Genomic DNA, 19,003 nt, shown 5'->3' on the forward strand with positions numbered 1-19,003 from the left:
CCTGTCTTTTAGCCTGTCCCCAGGAGCCAAAGAAACAATATTTGAATATGACTTTGACCCGTGTGGACCACAGCCAGAAAAAGAAGGTGAGTATAATCATATTGTAGAACAGCACTCAGAGATTTATAATCCTGAAGTATTTCTGAACACCTCTGTATAATGGAATCTGTGAAGGGTAAATATGTTGATCAGGACATTCTCTTCAATTCAAACATGTATGAAGAAGATAATGAATATTTTTTTAAGCCCCGGCTGATGTAGCTTAGTGGATTGAGTGCCCGCCTGTAAACCAAAGGGTCGCCGGTGCTATTCCCAGTTCAGGGCACGTGCCTGGGTTGTAGCCCAGGTCCCCAGTAGGGGGCACATGAGAGGCAACCACATGTTGATATTTCTCTCTCTCTTTCTCCCTCCCTCCCCCTCTGTCTAAAGATAAATAGATAAGATCTTTTTTTAAAAAAGAATTTTAAAAAAATCACAATAGTTGATAGCTGGCTCATTTGAGGGTGCCTTTTTTGACAAAGTTGTAAAGGCTATGTGTTATCTTTAATTGTTTGCTTGTTAATAAACATTTTAGTTAGAAGCATCATTCAAACAGTGGACACAGGGCTCTTCATTCCACTTTGGATCTGATGACAGCCATGCTGTACTCACACTTCTGGACAGCAGACAGCAAAGGTGGTCACAGTGCTGAGGGCACCAGGTGACTTTATAGAACAGGATTCTCCCAGCCTCCATGACAAAGGACAGGTGTTCACATCTGTAATTTCCACCATCAGTTCAGGTGGTCCACCTTCTGGGTCCAACAAGCTGTTAAATACATATTAGGCTTTCTTGGACTTAGACTTAGGTTATGACTTTAAATTCCTAATCTAATGTAAGTACTATAAATAAGTAGCATTTACACAAATTTGCTTTTACGTCCATCCACTAATTCTGATGTCGACTGAAATCACAGTAAGTTTAGTTCATGCACATTTTTAAAATTCACTTGGAGTTTTACCAACAGACCGATTTTAGACAATAACCAACAAACTGTAAGATTCCATTTCAGTATTCACCAAAATAAACAACATCCCCCCAAACCAAACAAAACAACCCTTTCTTGTTTAACTGCATTCTGTTAAATGTTATAAGCTCTGGAAGGGACCTTTGAATTAGTGAGGACCCCCCCTTTCACAAATGAGGCGAGTGAGGCACAGGGAGGTCCGTGACTTGTCCGAGGTCCTCGGAGAGGGAAGCAAAGCCCCTGCCCGTTGCCGCTGGTCACGCCTCGGAGGAGGCCTGCCCTAAAAGAAAACAGAGGCCAGTCCTGCAGCACTTGGTGTCTCTGATGTAAAGACTTACACTCGGAGGCGCTCACCTTTACAATCACTCAGAACAGAGAAAAACATTCTGGAAAGCGACCAAGTAGCTAAAAATATACCCATGTGCACACTGAAAAGGAAAACACAGCATCATCAGGGTCCACATGCAAACCAGAACTCTCTTCAAGCAGAACTACTTTTTAGTCACTCAACATCACACATCCCATATATAGCTTACTGTAAACCTTAGGTAAACCATGAAGTTTATGCTCTACTTTTATTTACCAAAAATATTTTCCCTTATGGCATTTAAAAGCATAAGCTCTTACAGCACATCAACAATTGCAAGTAGGCATTTTTTTTTCTCGTACAAACATTTTTCTTTTAACCAGTAGCAATGGTTTAAAGTTCCCATGATGAGAGTCTTGACATTCCAAGCACTTGTCTTCCCAGTGGCACATAAAGCAGCGCTGTTGTCCCCAGAAGAGAAGCCAGGGGTGTTTTCTCTCTACATGTACCTAACTTCACCAGAGATTTTACTTCACAATAGCACCTGACTTTGGAAGTGAAGGTCTACCCTTTAACTTATACCTTCAATCTGGGGAAGTGGATGTTCTCTGACCTAGATTTCAACATTAACCTCTTCATATATATCCTATATTAAACATGTTGAACTTTTGTTTCTTTTTTTCTATCACTTGTATCATGGTATAAGATCATACCAAATGGTTTTTTTAGAAAATTAGTAACTGATATCAAACACCTAAATTAAGTCAGGCTTCTACCAGAAAGCAATTTCTTGAATTATGTATAGAAATGAGAGGAGAAAGCTAGAGAGAGCAGGCTGTTGCTCACGCAGAAAATGATTTTGCTTGCATCACAGAGCAAAAGTTCTATTAGACAATGTTATAACTACAGATAATGCCAAATATTACTAATGTTTAAAGTTTTTCAGGCGTGCTCATCCTCCCTTGAGCATGCCCATGCGTTTCTTCCCTCTCAGGAGTGCATCTCCTAAACTCCAAGGAACCCCACGAGACTTGCGCCCAGGGGAGCAGTGGGTGGCAGCAGCTGTCCTCAGCTAGCCCTATGAACCTGTCTGCACAGCCCCTATTTCCTGACTTCCCAGTGAGCTCAGGCAGCCCCTCCCAGGCTTTCCTGTTGCTCCCTCTATCCTAAGCCTTCCCTTGTTTCACTGTCCCCAGATTTAATAAACATATTCCCAACATTTTTTAAAATTTAAACTCAGAGTTGTTTAGGCTAACAGGTGACGTGTTAAAGGGACATTAAGAATCCTCCCTGTTGCCCTGGCTGGTGTGCGCGGGCCTGCGAACCACACGATCGCGGTTCGATTCCCAGTCAGGGCACATGCCTGGGTTGCAGGCCGGTTCCCAGCAGGGGACTCACGGGAGGCAACCATACATTGATATTTCTCTCCTTCTCTCCTCTCCTTCCCTTCCCCTCTAAAGATAAATAAAATCTTTAAAAAAAAAGAATCCTCCCTGTTTATGCCTGAGCCCATGATCTTTATTGTATAAGTGTGTTCTCTCCCTGGAACAACTGGCCCATCTCCCCAAGGGACCAGTCGATTGGTCAAGTCACACAAGGCCCTTGACCTGTAGCCACTTTTGTGTAAATCATATTTAGCCATAGCCCCCAAAATGAGGCTTTGGAACCTCACCTAGGAGAAGAACACTTTGCTCAGCACTTTCCCAGTTGTAACCCGAATGTTGTCTCCGGGATTCCCAGTATCTACATTCAGGTGTTGGTGAATTCCTGTCTTGTGATGTATGATCTTGATTCTTGCTTTTGCTTTGCTCTTGCTTAATAAAGTGCTTAGTTATTTACCTTTTACTTGGGGTTTTTATTGTCTGCGAATCCAAACCTCCAAATTAAGTGGCCACGATCTCTTATGTGCCCCTTAATGGCAAAACATGTCTATAGGATAAATGTGTTTATTGTAATTCAGCCTCTTGTTGCAGCATCTTACCACTAATGTCAGAGAGCAGAGGACTCTGGGAATCCGGTGCACATCTGACTGCACATATAAGTAAATGCCCAAGGGTCTGCCGAGTGGGCAGAAGGAGCAACAGCAAAGAAAACTGTCCTGACCACTCCCTGTGGATTACACATACAACTTCTAATGGGCTCGCTGTTTCTTTAGCAGGTTCTGCTGAAATTTTTTTTCTTTTTTAAAATTTATTGATTGATTTGAAAGAGAGAGAGGGTGGGAAAGAGAGTGGGGAAAGAGAGAGACAGACAGGGAGAATTTGTTGTTCCACTTACTTACGTATTCATTGGTTGACTCCTCTATGTGCCCTGACTAGAGAGAGGTCAAATCTACAACCTTGGTATACCTGGACATTCTAAATAACTGAGCTAACCAGCTGGAGCCTGAACAATTTTTTTCCCCATGAACAAAACACCTTGATAAGAACAGAGGTCCTGGCTGGGTCGCTCAGTTGCTTAGATGATTGTCCCAAAACACCAAGGTTGTGGGTCCCATCGCCAGTTAGGGCACATACCAATGAATGCCTAAATAAATGGAACAACACATTGGTGTTTTTATCTGTCTTTTTCCCCTTTCTCTAAAATCAATCAATTTAATTAAAAAGAACAGAGAGCCACAGTGCTAGAAAAAGGAGAAGCTATTCAGGGCTTAGTTTTTAGGGATATTTACCAATACTGGGTCAAAACAATGCTCCAGCTTCCTCTTCCCGGAGACAAGACTTTGGGGAGGTGACAAAGGTTCCATGGCATGTTGTATGTATACCAGAAGAGGCATAGGGGAGTTGAAAAATTTTCTGTGCCATCTCTGAAGGTACCCTGGCTATCAAGTGCAAAAGAATTTAATGCTGGTTGCTATCAGATTCACCCAGATTGGATGAGGCAGGAGTTCTTTATAATTATCATAAAACATGTAATCAGCCTAAGACCTTGTGAGTCTTTTAAAACCATGATCACAGACACATGCAAACATCTCATATTCTAAGTTCCTGAAACCTGTGTGCTGAGGAGGAGTGGCAGTGAAAGTGGGTGGAGAGGGGAGGGGCTGGAGGTGCACCTTCAGTCCACACCGAGCACCTGGCCAGCGCTCCTGCTGCTATTTGCTTCTGCCCTTTGCCCCTCCAAGTTGCCCTTGTAAAAAAAACTGCAAATTCACTCCTCCTGGCAACTTTTCTCATTTCTGAGGTAAAAAAGAAAACAAAATTCTTGTCAGTTTTCAGCCAAACCAAAGCCTCCGAGTTTTATTCCAGTTTATATTCCGAGTTTTATACCTTTAGGGAGTTAAATGCATCTTTTTTCTCAACAGATGCTCTCTCTGCAACAGGTAGGAGGTGGCAGCCCTGCTCAGGCAAATTCCAGCCTGAGAGCCAGGGTGTTTTCTACATTTCCTTATTTATAGATAAAAGAAGCAAGGGCCACCCTAGCCGGGTAGCTCGGTTGATCAGAGCATTGTCTCAGTATGCCAAGGTTGGGGGTTTGATCTCCTGTCAGGGCACATACAAGAAGCAACCAATGAATGCATAAATAAGTGGAACAACAAATTGATGTTTCTCACTCACTTCCCCTCTCTAAAATCAATAAATAAAAATTTTCAAAATTTAAAGCAATGATCACTTCTGTCATCTACACGTATGGTTTTGGTAACTTTTGCTATGACCTTCAAGATCAATTTTAAAAATAGATGCAGATGTATATTTAGTAACCAAAGTATTTAAGATTGCTATGTTTGACTCATTGGCACATATATTCCTGACCAAATGTCCTTTAGGAAAAAAACCCAGTTCTCATAGTACACAATGTGGTTATGTGATTTTTCTTTAAAATAATTGTATTTTTTAAAACGGTTCTTACATTCCACGTTAAAGGTGTGAACAGTAATCTGGACTTGGCTAATTGGCTTAAAACCTCTGTGACATTGATGCCACTATACCCCATCAGGGGGCAGTGTTGGGGCAGAGTGCTGTGAGGCTCCTTCCAAAGCTAGCCTTCCTACTGGCTGCCAAGCAAATTCCGAAGGATAGATAAGATTAAGAGCTCGGAAGAGGATTCCCTAGCCCTCCCCTAAAAGAAGGATAAAAAACTCTTGGTCTAGTTCTGGAATAAAAATAAGTCAAAGCGAAGGAGAAAGTCAAAGCTTGAACCGCTCCCAGGCTGGCGGAGAGCCCTTTTAAATAAGCAGTGTGTGCTGTGGCTCCAATACCCTGAAGGCAGGTTCTATGGCCCCTCTCTGGTTTCCTAAGCAGAATTAGACCCTGCCCGGGAAGGCACCACCCCAAACCTCTTCTGATTTTGGTGACTAATGTGAACCATCCAGAAAGCGCTTTGCATGAACTTCTATTTGCACTCGCCTAAATTTAGGCCCCAAAGGATTAAGATAAAACAAAACAAACAAACAAAACCCCCGCTTATATCTTGTTGCAATCTGCCTCTCATTCAGAAGAAACCCCCCCCCGCCCCCGCAAAACAGTTCCACACTTCATTTCATCAACCCCTTTTTCAAACTGCCCCATGCAAAGAGTAGGAGTCGCCAGCAGGGATGGTGGTGCCAAGCCCAGACTCAGTATAAACACGCCCCAGCAGCTCAGGCGGTAACCCATTAACTCAGAGGAATCTAAGGTCACTGTGGACGGTTTTCTATTAATAGTGGATAAAGCGATAAAGCTCCAGCGGACGTTAGCGGTAATGCCCTGCGGGCTCGCACAAAATTAACTCCTCCCCGCCCAGACAGAGGGAACTACGTTCTGATGGCAGATGTGTGCTTGAAACACGCGTACACCTACGTACACAGAATTTTAGGACCGCTCCTCTTAACCACGCCAGATTCCACTCCCATCCTGAGTCCTGGCGGTAGAGATCATTCCGGGAAAGGGGTGTCTCTGGGGAAGGAGCAATGGTGGAGGCGGGGGCCGTCGGGTGTCGGTCAGCTCAGCTTCGCCACGCACACCGCCAGGGCTACAGCCGCCAGCAGCACAGCGCTGAAAACTGTGGCAGCCAGGGCCTTGCTCGGGTCGCACGGCCCTGTGCGCTCTTCTACGGAATCAAAGCCAGCAGTGGAGGCGCCAGCACTGGACAGAAGCTCGGCACCCGCCGCCTGCCGAGCTTGCACCGTCCAGCGGGGCACGTTGACCTTCATTTCCAAGTCGTGAATCATCTTGCCCACCTGAAGGATCTCCCGCTCCAGCTTGCGCAGATCTTCCACGTCGAAGCCCTGCTCCGCCTCGTGCCGCAGGCTGCGGATGCTCAGGGCGCGCGCCGCTACACCAGCTGAGCCGCCCGCCACACCAGTGCGCACCAGCGGCCGCCGCGGGGCGTGCAGTGGGAACGCCGTGCCCAACGCCAGCGCCCGCCGCATGTCGGCTTCCAGCAGTTCCAGGCAGCCGGAGAAGGTTACCCAGAGGCGCTGGAATTCGGCGCGGTCCTCTGCGCCCAGGCTCTTGTCTCGCAGCGCGGTGGTCAGTAGGGAGCCGGTAGCCACAGCCAGCTCCTGCGCCTTCTGGCGAGTCTTCTGCAGCTCCTCCCGCAGGTTCTGAGAGTCCGCCGAGCCGCCGACGGTCAGCACCAGGTGGTGGTAGCACGCGGTCGCCTTGTTGAGCGCGTCCAGCAGCGCCTTGCACTCCTCCCTCACCATGACGGTGACCTCAAGCACAACCTGGTTGCCTGCGCCCCTCTCAGCTCACGCCCTCAGCGTGGCAGAATGCAGCCAGGCTCGACCGCGGCCCCGGGTTGGGCCGCTGGCACTCTCCTCATGGCCCAAGGTTCGTTCCGCGCTGCAGTGCTGTCGTCGGAGCCCACTCGGGACCTGCGAAGTGAGCGTCCGAAAACCGGGCTCGGAGAGGGAACCCCGTTAGCTGCCTCCCGTTTTGTCGTCCATCCTCTCAGTCACACGCTAAGTCTCTGCACCCCCCTAGCCTTCACGGTGGCCCCGTGCGAAGCCGGGGTTGGGGTCCCCATCCTCCTCTGGTGCCGTTGCCAGGACTAGCCCGCGAGCTGCACGCTCCGCCTTAGCCGCTGCCAAGGGCGGTTGGGTCTTGTTTCTAAAGGATCCACCCACTCCCGCGCGTCCTCGTGGGGCGCCTGCATCCCCTAGACAAGGATAGGCGGGGCCCAGCGCAGGGAGGTCACGTGTAGGTCCCCCATCGCCCCCTCCTCCGCACCCCATTGCAGTTCTGGAACATTAGCACTCGACAGACCTAACCCTCAACTTTACAGATGAGAAAACTGATGCCCAGGTAAAGAAACGGCGCGGGGCCTAGGTCACTCGACATCCATACAAGTGAGGGGACTAGAACCTAGGGACAATGACTCCCAGCCTCTGCCAGCGACGGGACTGGTGTGCTTCGTAGGTCTGGGCACCTCCATGCTCCAAAGCTAGCAGTAAAGGGCGAGCCATGGAGCAGTATGGCTCCAGGGTCTCCCCATCTCCGTCCAGTCCGCTTTCCAGAGACTCGACTTGCACCCCTTCCCTAGTGTCAGAGCTTCTCTCGGCCCCGCCCTCTCTGGTCACGGGCACGCGCAGTCTGCAGGTCCGGACTAGTCCGACTTGAGTAGGAAGCGCTGTGCGCCTCCCGAGCTCCTCCCTCGGTTGGGAGGACTTGATGATTGCTCTGCGCGCACGTCACTCTGGGTAAGGGCGGCCGCTCATTGGACTGACTCCGGGCTTTGAGGTGCATCTCCACCCAAAGGTGGAGTAAGAAAGTGGGTGGTGGAGTGGGGTTGCCCGCTGGGGTGGTGGGTCCTGAGGCTAGGTCCCAGGGGCAGGGAGTTGTCGCCGCAGCTTCGGGAAGGGCAGAGAGTGAAACTATGTAGCGTTTTAAGTAAGTGTTCTCTCTCCTGTCTGCTCCCGGGCCTCCCTTCCCTCGGGGCGGCGGCGCCTCCGGGCCCAGAGGCCGGGCGAGGCCCGGAGCGGGAAGGGGAGGTGCTCTTTCCCCTCCACTGCTGGCGTACCACGGCGCCCCTGGCTGGGATGGTAATCCCCGGGCCATCCCTAAGGCCCGGCCCATGGCCCGAAGGAACGCCCGGCCCGCGCTCTCCGGGTTCTATCTGTAGCTGGACTCTTTCTGCCTTTTATTTCCGGGGTGGGGTGGGGAAGAATGCGCACTTTGACCCTCGCGGCTCCAGGACGGGTCCAGCGGGTTCGGGGTCTTCAGAGTTCGGAGTTAGGGGCAGTGGGCGGGACCGTCGCTCCTGGGCTGAGTGGCCTCTGGGGTTTGCGGCCAGCCTGGCCGTCAGGGTGGAGGGGAAGCTGTAGGGGGGCGTCCAGCGCCTGAGGCCGGGCTCTTGTGGTCCCCGGGAAGAGGGTGATGAAAGCTCGAAGGAAGAAGGGAATCCCTGCCTGCTAGCCCGCCTCTCGAGGGGCTGTGTCTTCCTCGTCCTGCTGGGTAAAGATTACTCCAGGAAAACTCCTAAGGACCAAGAGACATTCCGGACTGTGGGCTTGTTCAGTTCCTTTCTTTGGAAATGGATTGCCCAAGAGGCGGTAGAGCCAGGCCGTGCCCCTCTGGCGGCCCCTCGAGGTACTGTGGACCTGGGCATTTGGGACCCTCGCGGGGCCGGGAGTAAGTGTCAAGTCTTCATTGAGGATTTAGGCCGTTCAAGAAATGAGGGGTAGACTAAACTGGAGGAAGTACTAATTTATGTAGCCAGCTGCCATATTCCAAGTTTATGGGATTCCTATAAGGAGGCTCTTATTTTAAGGAATGCACCATCGCACTAGCGCTAGAAAAGAGCAGTGGATATTAGTTTTTTTTAGGACACCTGTCTGGTCCTGGTGTTGGCATTTTGGAGGGTTCAGAGGGCTGGGCCTCAGCACGTGCTATCATTCAGCAGCCTGTTCTTTAATGCACTGATTCAGTGGCCATTTGTGGTGAGGGCTCAGGTTCTCTGGGCCTTGGCCATTCTTTGCGGTGGAGGGTTTCAGCCACCCACCTATCAAATAGGTGCCTTAACAGAGGAAGAATACTTTTTAGGACAAAATGGTAGAAGAAGGGAGAACCCATCTCTCTGGGGAGCTGTGTGGACAGCAGAGGGAGATAAGACTGCAGAGGTGAATGGGAGGCTAGAAGCGAGAGTTCATTTAGTAGGGAGTGAAGATGAAATCGTTGAGGAATCCTGCACAGACCTCAATGTTGGAAAGATCGATTTCCAAACCTGTGGGTGAACAGGTTTGAGTGGCATCAGGAGGCAGAGCCTGTAGGCTTCCAAGGGAGAAGTGTAGTGTGGGAGCAGGGACAGATTCTTCTGACTAAGTCCTAGTGGCAAGAAAACAGCCAGGGCTGTGAAGTTCCGCAGACACTTTTGGTGAGCTCCCTGACCCTGGCTTGTCACCTGAACTGATCCTGCAGGGCAGTGTTGCTTGGGAAGTGAGTATTTGTATCTACATAGGGCCTGGGGTTGGATCCTGATTGTGCTTCCTTGTGACTCTTGGATTGTGGGCAGCTGCTGGCTCTTTGCTATTCACATGTCTGGGCACTGTTAGTTCTGGACTTTGCCCCTATTTATGAACTTCCAGGATTAGGTGTGTGTTCCATCACTTTATCTTCTCCTAGAGGATTAAGAGGGATGTGACCCTGTGATGATGGATACCTGAGCTTGAAAGGATTTTTATCTGAAGAATCCAGACCTGGTTTGTCCTGAGGTTGCTTCCAAGTCTGAGAGACACTGAGAAGTGTCCCTTGGAGCCCCTGCCTTTCTGCCCAAGGTTGGCAGGGAAGTGGGTGCTGTGGTTCCACACACAACTCTAGGAGCAGGGCAATGGGGTGGTGTTCTGTGCAGTAGTTGTGCCCCTCCAAACTTTCCTGCTTCCTTGGTGGTCACACCCCTTTCTGGCCATGGCCTTCTACCGCTCTGTGACCCTCCACAGTCAAGCTATCACTGTAGTTAGCCAGCTCTGAGGACACTGTTTCTGTCTTTTAGTCAATGCCTACATGACTGCCTGGGGCCAGCCTCTCACCTTCCACCGGATATGTGTAGTGGATTTCCAGCTTCAGTTAGAGATGGCCCTTCCCTGGGAACTTGAGCTTCCTCTAACACCCCACCATTATTTTTTTCAAATGGCGGAACAGTTACTACATGCCTACTGTGAGCCAGGCGGCCAGGTGCAAGCTGGGTGCTTTGATGAGGAGCCTTGAAAAAAATATGTATGAGATCCATAGACATAATAGGCCAGAAGGACACAAGTGACCATGACACCTTACATTATGTCATCAAATTGCTTCCATTTGATGTTGTGTGTAAATATAAAGTTTTCCCTTTTTGCCTTTTCCTTCTGAATCACAAATTAAATTAGCCAGAGAATAGTGCTCATCAGTTAGAAAATATTCCTGGTCAGGGTCTTTGGTCCAGTCCCTGGAGGGGTGGGAACAGCCGGAGCAGTGAGATGTCCGCAGGGCATGCATCTCTGGGAGGCGCAGACTTTCCTATGCCAGATTCTGCTGAGCCAGGCAGCAGCCTGTCACCAGCAGGTCCCTGACCAGCTAGACAGGCTGGCAAGACAGTTGAAGACCACAAAACCACGAGTGAGCACACCACCTCCTGAAATGCCTCGTGTTGGTTTGAGGCCTTGCCTAGTTGTCCAGGTCACAGAGTAACTCTAGACGATTTATGTTCAGGGGTATTTGATCTCTCACTAACTTTACTAGGTTTCCTGTAAATGATCCCATTATTTGAGCTTAGACAGAGGTGCAGTTTTTTTAAGGGAGTTTTATAAGAGGAGTCACTCATCTTGTTAGTTTTACATGGGAAAAGTCAGTTTACTCTGCATGATATTTTAAAATATAAAACTAATTCTTGCAAGTGAACTTGTTAGGGTATTAAATATTATTTTTAAGCATTTACCCCTAGATGAGAATTCAACTCTGACATTTCGCACCAGGCTGTATGTGATTATTACATGCTTTTAACTCTAGGACAGAAAGGGTAGAACTATTTGAATCCCTACTCCTGGGCAGAGGGCTCAATCTCTGGCAACCAGTACTGATGTCCAAGAGAAAGCAGATGACACGGGACTGAGAAAGAGTAAGCTCCATCCCATTCGCCAGCAATACTTGCTAAGAGTCTTATATGTTTACACAGTTTATGCATTTGAACTGAATGTTTTGATGTGGTATTCAGGGGCCACCTCCTACCTTGCTGCCCCTCTCAGACCTGCTCTGTTTGGATTCTTATTATTTCTCTGGATTCATCTTCTCATTTACCCAAAAAAAGTTTCCTTGGGTTTTTTGTGCCCACAAGTACCTGTTGGCACAAGGTCCTGAACCTTTGGCCTTGCTCTGATCCCTGCCAGGATACCCTGACCCCGCCACTTTTTGCCCCTAAGCCCCTCCCTGCTGTTCCCATCTCTGTCTGGTCCTCACTTTTCCCAGCACTGTTCTGGGTCAGTTTTACTATTCTGGCGCACATTCCTTGCATAAAAGCCAGGTTATTAGTTTGTCCATCAAAGCCAGCCCATGTCACCTTCATCTCAGGGGCAGAGGTGTTGGTGTTCTGCCAGGATCTCATCCAAAGAGCAAAAGGAGTCTCCCTACAGAGCTTTAGTCTGATGTTATCATATCCTGTTTCTCATGTGGTTTTTGACCAAGGCATCTTTACTTTTGCACTCTGCCACATAGAGTGCACAACTGTGCACAGTCTGCCAACTGTTTCAGGAACCTGGAAGAATTTTGTTTTCTTGTGACTCTGTCCCAGCAAAATTACATGATTCAGTGTTTCTGCTAGGGTCTCATAAAAGGACTATCTCGGCTCTGGTAATAATTGAATTCAACAATCCAAATACCTACATCGTTACAGAACTATCTCTGGGGTCTGGGAAGGGATTATATGTAGCCACTTTTCACTGTAGGCTCTTCTCCCAAAGTGGATTTGCAGGGAGCTCAAGGGCCTCCTCCAGGCAGTCCTCCAGAGCTGCAGCCACAGCAGCTCTGGCTGTACCAGACTGAGGGGGTTCCATGGGGGGCCTGTGTAGCTGTCTGTCACAGGGACTTCTCCTTTGGAGGAAATGAAGTGAGGAATCCTTGCATCCATGGCTCATGAGATAAGCCCTAGTCCAAGCATATTTATTTTACACGAGGTGCAGTAGTTACTAAAGGGGTAGGTGTTAGAAGAAATTCTGACATCTGTGTAACCTCAAGTTAGCCAACAGAGCCTCAGTTTCCTCATCTGCAGCATGGGGCTAATGATACCCATAAGTGTTGTGACCACTGGATATTGGTAGTTACCCATAGTTGTTAGGAGCATTAAAATAGGGTGAGGATATATAGAAGCTACTGCAGCGCCTGATCCGAGGATGTTCTCAAAGGGCTGCTATTTTTATCATTAACTACAAGAGCTAGAATTCATAATACACTTATGCGTACTATTCTGGTGTTTTCCCAAGGAAGCATATTGTAATATTGGCACATAGTAAGAAAGTAATTCAGTGTCCACTCATATTTCATTCATCTGATTATATCAAGGGTACCTTTACTTGATGCTTCTTAACAGTTACTCATTTTCTCTTTCTGATGAAGAGGCCACAGGCTGAAGCTCAGAACCTTTGTCAGGCAATAGTGTCTAGCAAGGCTTTGAATAATGTCATTGTTTTAAGATTTTATTCTCTTCATGGGAATTGATAGGGTTTTCTTTTTTCACTTAAGTAGTAATAAGATTTTTTTAACCTCACCTAAAGATATGCTTATTGATTTTATAGAGAAGGGAAAGGAAGGGGCAGGTGAGAAACATCTATGGGTTGCCTCGAGTATGCACCTCCACCCGGGACGGAACTGCAGCTTGGGCATGTGCCCTGACTGGGAGTCGAACCTGCAGCCTTTTGGTTTACAGGACAATGCTGAACCAGCTGAGCCACATTGGCCAGGGTGTAGTAAGAATTCCTTTTTAAAAAATTATAAAAGGGTGTTTAAAGGAAAATGTCCATGGTTAACAATACAGCTATTGTGTATACCGTGCAGGTTATTTATCAGGTGCCCTGCCCAGGGGAGGGGAACCATTGACAAACTGGGGCTGATATGTAGCCTACGAGCTGCTTACCAAAGCATGTGTGCTGGTACAAGACTACCCTTTCTAATCCTCACAAAGGGACCCTGTGGGCTACCAGTGAGTGGTGGTACATTGGTATGCAGTATGAGATGGAGGCTCAGAGAGGGGGGCAGTGATGTGGCTAGGCCCCTGACTCCTCTGTGCCCATTTCTCATATTCCTCTTTGAGAGCTCAGGAGAACCATACTGACAGGTCTGTGGTAAGAGGAACAGACGGGCAATGCAGGCCCTGTTCACAACAGGAGCAGATCTATAGAGAATATATAAATAATGTCTCAGGCCATATAAATAAAGGTCATATATGGCCTTTATAGAGATAATTTAATTGGATATAAAAGAAGATGTGCATGGAAAGATATACCCTGTTCATAGATGATAGGATTATTAAAAAGATGTAGACTCTCTGGTCCATGAATTCTGTGCAGTTTCAATAAAAATCCCAAAAGGGTTTTTCATGGAATCAATAAGCTGACTCTAATTCATGTGACACTGCAAAGAATTGAGAATAACCAGACAATTTTGGAGAACAAGAGCAGGGAAGGCTTTCTCTATGAAATATCAAGGCAGACTTTGAAGCTGTAGTCATATAAAATTAGCCGCTAGCCACATGTGGCTATCAAGCACTTGAAATATGGCTCCTATGAATTGAGAAATACTATAAATGTAAAATACACTCCAGATTTTGAGGACTTACTAGGAGTAAGAATGTAAACTATGTCATTAATAACTTTAAAATTGGCCCTGACTGGTGTGGTTCAGTGGATTGAGTGCTGCCCTACGGACCAAAGGGTTGCTGGTTGATTCCCAGTCAGGGCACATGCCTGGGTTGCAGGCCAGGTGCTCAGCAGGGAGCATTTGAGAGGCAACCACACATTGACGTTTCTCTCCCTCTTCCTTATTCCCTTTCCCCTCTCTCTAAAAATAAATGAAAATTTTAGAAAGATAACTTTAAAATATTGATGAATATTGATTATTACATGTTGAAAATGTAATATTTGGATAAATAAGAGATTATTAAAATTGTCCTCGCTGATGTAGCTCAGTGGATTGAGTGGTGGCCTGTGAACCGAAGAGTCGCTGGTTCTATTCCCAGGCAAGGCACATGCCTGGGTTGTGGGCCAGGTCCCCACTAGGGGGTGTGCAAGAGGCAACCACACATTGATGTTTCTCTCCCTCTCTTTTCCCCCTTCCCCTCTGTCTAAAAATAAATAAAAATGTTAAAAAAGAATTCCCCCTTTTTCTCTTTTAAAGATTTTATTTTTTAGAGAAAAGAGAAGGGAGGGAGAAAGGAAGAGAAACATCAATGTGTGAGAGAAACATTGATCGGTTGCCTCTCACATGCCTCCCAAGTGGGAACCTGGCCTGCACCCCAGGCATGTGCCCTGGCTGGGAATCAAACTGGCAACCTTTTGGTTTGCAGGCCTATTCTCAGTTCGCTGACCAACACTAGCCAGGGCAAATGTCTTATTTATAATATATACACAAATAACAATGAACTGACAACCTAAAAATGAAAATTTTTAAGATTCTTAGAAATCGTAGGGACTTTTTTTATAGCCTTCATGTTGGAAAGGATGTAGTTTCAGTTATGGCCTTTGCTACGTCACAAACCCGTCAAAAAAATTAGTATCTTAAAACTGCCACAGCTTATTACCTCCTGCTGTTCTGTGGAGTGGCAAATGGTTCTTCCGTTAGTCTCACCTGGGCTCACTCACATGGCCGTATTCAGCTGGTGGGGTGGCAGTGCTCTCTGGGCCACCTGGGCTGCGTCTTTGATGGTCTTTTGTCCCATGGGCTTCTTCATAGCATGGCAGTCTCAGGGCACGAGAATGAGAGGGGAGTCTGCTAGGCCTGTTGAAGCCGGAACTCAGAAATCTGTGACGGCAAGGATGGACCTGGAGAACGTTATGCCAAGTGAAATAAGCCAGTCAGTCAGTGACAGACAAATACCATATGATTTCACTCATGTGGAATCTAATGAATAAACTGAACTAATAAGGAAAATGGGGACAGACTCATAGATGGAGTGCAGGATGACAGCTGGGTGGAGGGAGGTTGGGGGTGGAGGAATTGAGCAAAATGGAAAAAGGACTCATGGACATGGACAACAGTGCAGTGATGGCTGGGGGGAGGGAGGTATAAGGAGACTAAATGGTAATGGAATAAAATACAATGGAGAGTAAATGTGATTTACTCTCACATTTAGATGTGATTTACTCTCACATTTACAATGTAATTTTTTAAAAAATCACAGAGCATCAGTACTGTGTTGGCTGGTTAGAGCAAATCATGGACAGGCTAAGATTCAAGGGGTAGGGAAGTAGATACCCCTGTCTCGTTGGGAAAATGGTTAAGTCACTTCACAAAGGAACATACCAAATCATAGGATCCTCTAAAATCCAAATAGTCCTGACCATTAGGGCAAAGATTGACAAGTTCAACTACATTAAAATCAGACACTTCAGTTTCTGAAAACGCCCATTGAAAAAATGGAGAGATAAGTTGCAGACTGGGAAAATATATTTGCAACATCTTTTAGTAACCAGATATGTAAAGAACTATATACCATGAGAAAAAAGCTAACAACATGTTAGAAAAATGGGCAAAAGACATGATAAGGTAATTTATAGAATACGAAGTGATGTTCAACTTCATTAGAGAAATGAAAATATAAAAACAGTGAGATACTATTTATCCACAGACTGGTAGAACCAAGACAATCCTACAACCCTGAGAAGTGTTGACTAGAATGCAGTGTGAGGCACGGGGTGCTTGTGTGCTTTCCAAGGAGGTAGAAGGCAACCCAGCATCTGTCAGCAGGTGGATGCACCAGGCTGTACCTCCTAGGGACATTCCTAGATATGTGCTCTGCTATAGAGTGTTCATTCCAGCGTGGTTTGTAATACTGGAAATGTGGAGGCAACTTAAAGGTACGATATTAGGTAAGTTGTGTCATGTTTGCAGAAGTCAGTGGATGAATGAAAGCTCTATGGATCAGCATAAATAGGACTTACAAACACAATGTTGATTGAAAAGGGCATGTTCCACATACTTATAGTGTGATACAATTTATGTAGATTTTGAACCACATAAAACAACATTCTAGATTATATATGAATACATAAGTATTAAAGATAGTAACGAGACCAAGAAGGATATACCAAGAAGCAACTCCAGGATCATGGTTTCCTCTGGAAAGGGAGGAGAAATGGGATCAGGGCAGGCTCGGCAGGAGTTCCAGTCTACTCTGATATCTTTTTAAAAGAAAATTCGAGGCGCCCTGGCTGGTGTGGTTGGGTTGGAGTGTCATCCTGTACCTAGTATCAACCTAAGGAGTTCGCCTTAGCCTGTGTGGCCCAGTGGGAGCAATGTCCCATAGCCCAAGGATGCATAAGACCCCCAGTCGGGGTGCTGGTCTCTGCTGCAGGTGCACACAGTAGGCAACCAATCAATACTTCTCTCTTACGTCGATGTTTCTCTGTACTTTCCTCTCTTCCTTCCACTCTCTCCAAAAGCAATGGGGAAAAAATGTCCTCAAGGTGAGTAATAAAAAAAAGTCCTTGGGGTGAATATTTAAAAAAAGGTGGGGGTTCAGTTCCCAGTCAGGGCACATGCCTGGGCTGTGGGTTTTGATCCCTGGTTGGGGCACCTGTGGGAAGCAGCCAATCAATGTTTCTCTCATCCTCTCTCTCTCTAAAATCAATAAATACATTTTTTTTTTTAAATCTGAGGAAAGAGTTGGTAATTCTGGGTGGTAGTTTATATTTTTCTGTATGCTTCAAATATTTCATTAAAAATAAATTCTTTAAAGTGTCATAATTTTGATCATGTAGGATATTCTAAAAAGTCATTTTTACATTGGCAATGCCCTGGAGTCTAATTTTCTGAACGTAATTTATACGTTTAACCAGTAAAAATATAGTCATCCTAGAACCGATGGGCTATCTTAGATATTTCCCGCTGGAAGTGAGGTCTGTAGAGGTCTGACACTACATGTCAGGGAGGGTCTTTAGAAATTGCCAGATGGAGACTTGCATATGTTATATAAATCTGAAAGTGCTCATTCACTGCCTTTTTCCTCCCTTGTCCCAGGAGCCTCACTTTGCCCTATCTGAAGTCCATATGGCTCTTTATGATGAAGATCTTCAGAAAAATCCTTTCTATCTGGCTCTTCAAAAGTGGCGTCCTGACTTGTGCAGCAAGGCGGCCCAGATCCATGGCGTGGTAAGCACACAGTCCTGAGTGTTGTCCTTCCCACTAGGTGTGGACCACGCAATGCTGCCGAGGCCAGGAATATAGTAGCCCTTGGTTAAATTTGGAGGGAGTCAGCTCCAAAGCCACTCAGTGCAGCAAGCCCCAGACCGTGCGTGGTGTGCGAACAAGGAACACTCAGCCCGGTCTCAACACTCAACACACAGGTCTCACCATGTTTGCCTGTTTCTTTTGTTTTCATGCCGACCATGAGGGCTTCTGAGGGCAGAAATCAGATTCCTCCTCAGTGTCTCATAAATCCTGGTGTGTCAGGTGGCTGCTCACTCCTGTACAATAAGAGAACATGCACATGTCACTTCGAAGGCATTTCCTAAGGTAGAGAACTGTGGTGAAAGAACTTTAATAATAGAGGCCACAACCTCAAAAGCCTTCCCAGGCATCCAGGTAACAGGAATGAGGGAAGTGTGAGAGAGAAACCGCAGCCCACGGGTGGGGCCGGTGCGGCCTGGTGAGGAGGCGGCCCGACACCACAGGCCTGTCTGGTTCGGGGGTTGTCTCACACAACACATCAGGACACTGTGGGCACCTCCGTGCCTGGCTCTGCTCCAGGAGCCTTCTGCCTTCTTTCTGTGTGTCGTCCTCTTCTCTTCCTGTGTTCTTGCTTTTCTTGCCACAGGTGTGACTTTACTCAGGTGTGTCAGGAGGTTCCAGATTTGAACCAGAGAAGTCGGTTTAGCCCAATCATGTCAGGTTCTCAACTGCCTCTCTGGAAAATTGGAACTGACTTTCACCCCACTGAGTCCATACCTATGCCATCAGAAGCCTGATTTCTCAAAGTCCCTTCTGATTTTTATGGTTGGTTTTGTGATGCATACATTTTCCCCAGAATTTTTGTACCCTGGATTTTAGAAGTTCAGTATAAAAACAGTTGGAAAAGACAACTGTTGCTAAAGAAAATTAAAATCTCATAAAATCCCACTAAAGACATTTATTGTTATCTATTATTTCATACTATTTATTAAATGCTACTCTAGCCCTGGCTGGTGTGGCTCTGTGGATTGAGCACCAGCCAGTGAACCAAAGATTTGATTCCCAATCAGGGCACACGCCTGGGTTGCCGGCCAGGTTCCAAGTAGGGGGCACACAAGAGGCAACTACACATTGATGTTTCTCTTCCTGTCTTTCTCCGTACCTTCCCCTCTCTAAAAATAAATTTAAAAAATCTTTACAATAAAAAAATGCTACTCTAGGCAAGGCTAACGTTTAATGCTGAGGATTCAGCAAAAATTATGAATATACATCACCAAATGTATATCATCATCTTTACTCTTATGGAGCTTAAATTCTAGAGGGAGAGATGGTCATACCTGGGCAAATATATATGAATTATAGCTATGGTGAGTGTCACGGAGAAAAAGTACAGGATGCAAAGCAGTCATGTTAACTGGCAGG

At 46.7% G+C, this 19,003-nt stretch overlaps 2 protein-coding genes across 13 annotated transcripts in view; one reads left to right on the forward strand and one right to left on the reverse strand.

The window, feature by feature from the left end:
* Window positions 1-5,445: 5,445 nt before the first annotated feature.
* On the reverse strand, window positions 5,446-6,960 carry RGS9BP (regulator of G protein signaling 9 binding protein). Its single transcript, XM_037040142.1, has one exon. It carries the CDS (start codon window positions 6,937-6,939, stop codon window positions 6,232-6,234), a length of 708 nt encoding a protein of 235 aa, XP_036896037.1. The 5' UTR covers window positions 6,940-6,960; the 3' UTR covers window positions 5,446-6,231.
* Window positions 6,961-7,872: 912 nt separating this feature from the next.
* Window positions 7,873-19,003, forward strand: part of ANKRD27 (ankyrin repeat domain 27) — a 58,108-nt gene continuing 46,977 nt past the window's right edge. For 9 of the 12 annotated variants that reach the window (XM_037040124.1, XM_037040133.1, XM_037040121.1 and 6 more), the window contains exons 1-2: window positions 7,983-8,125; window positions 17,432-17,563. In XM_037040124.1, the coding sequence (XP_036896019.1) occupies window positions 17,462-17,563 (102 nt within the window). In that variant the 5' untranslated portion in view covers window positions 7,983-8,125; window positions 17,432-17,461. Of the gene's footprint in view, window positions 7,936-7,982; window positions 8,126-8,477; window positions 8,556-17,431; window positions 17,564-17,784; window positions 17,864-19,003 lie in introns of those variants that run through there. The other 3 variants (XM_037040122.1, XM_037040123.1, XM_037040132.1) reach the window with 3 other exon arrangements.

This window comes from Sturnira hondurensis, unplaced genomic scaffold (genome assembly GCF_014824575.4).
Source record: "Sturnira hondurensis isolate 20B ecotype Veracruz unplaced genomic scaffold, ASM1482457v3 Scaffold0002597, whole genome shotgun sequence".
Lineage (NCBI taxonomy): Eukaryota > Metazoa > Chordata > Mammalia > Chiroptera > Phyllostomidae > Sturnira > Sturnira hondurensis.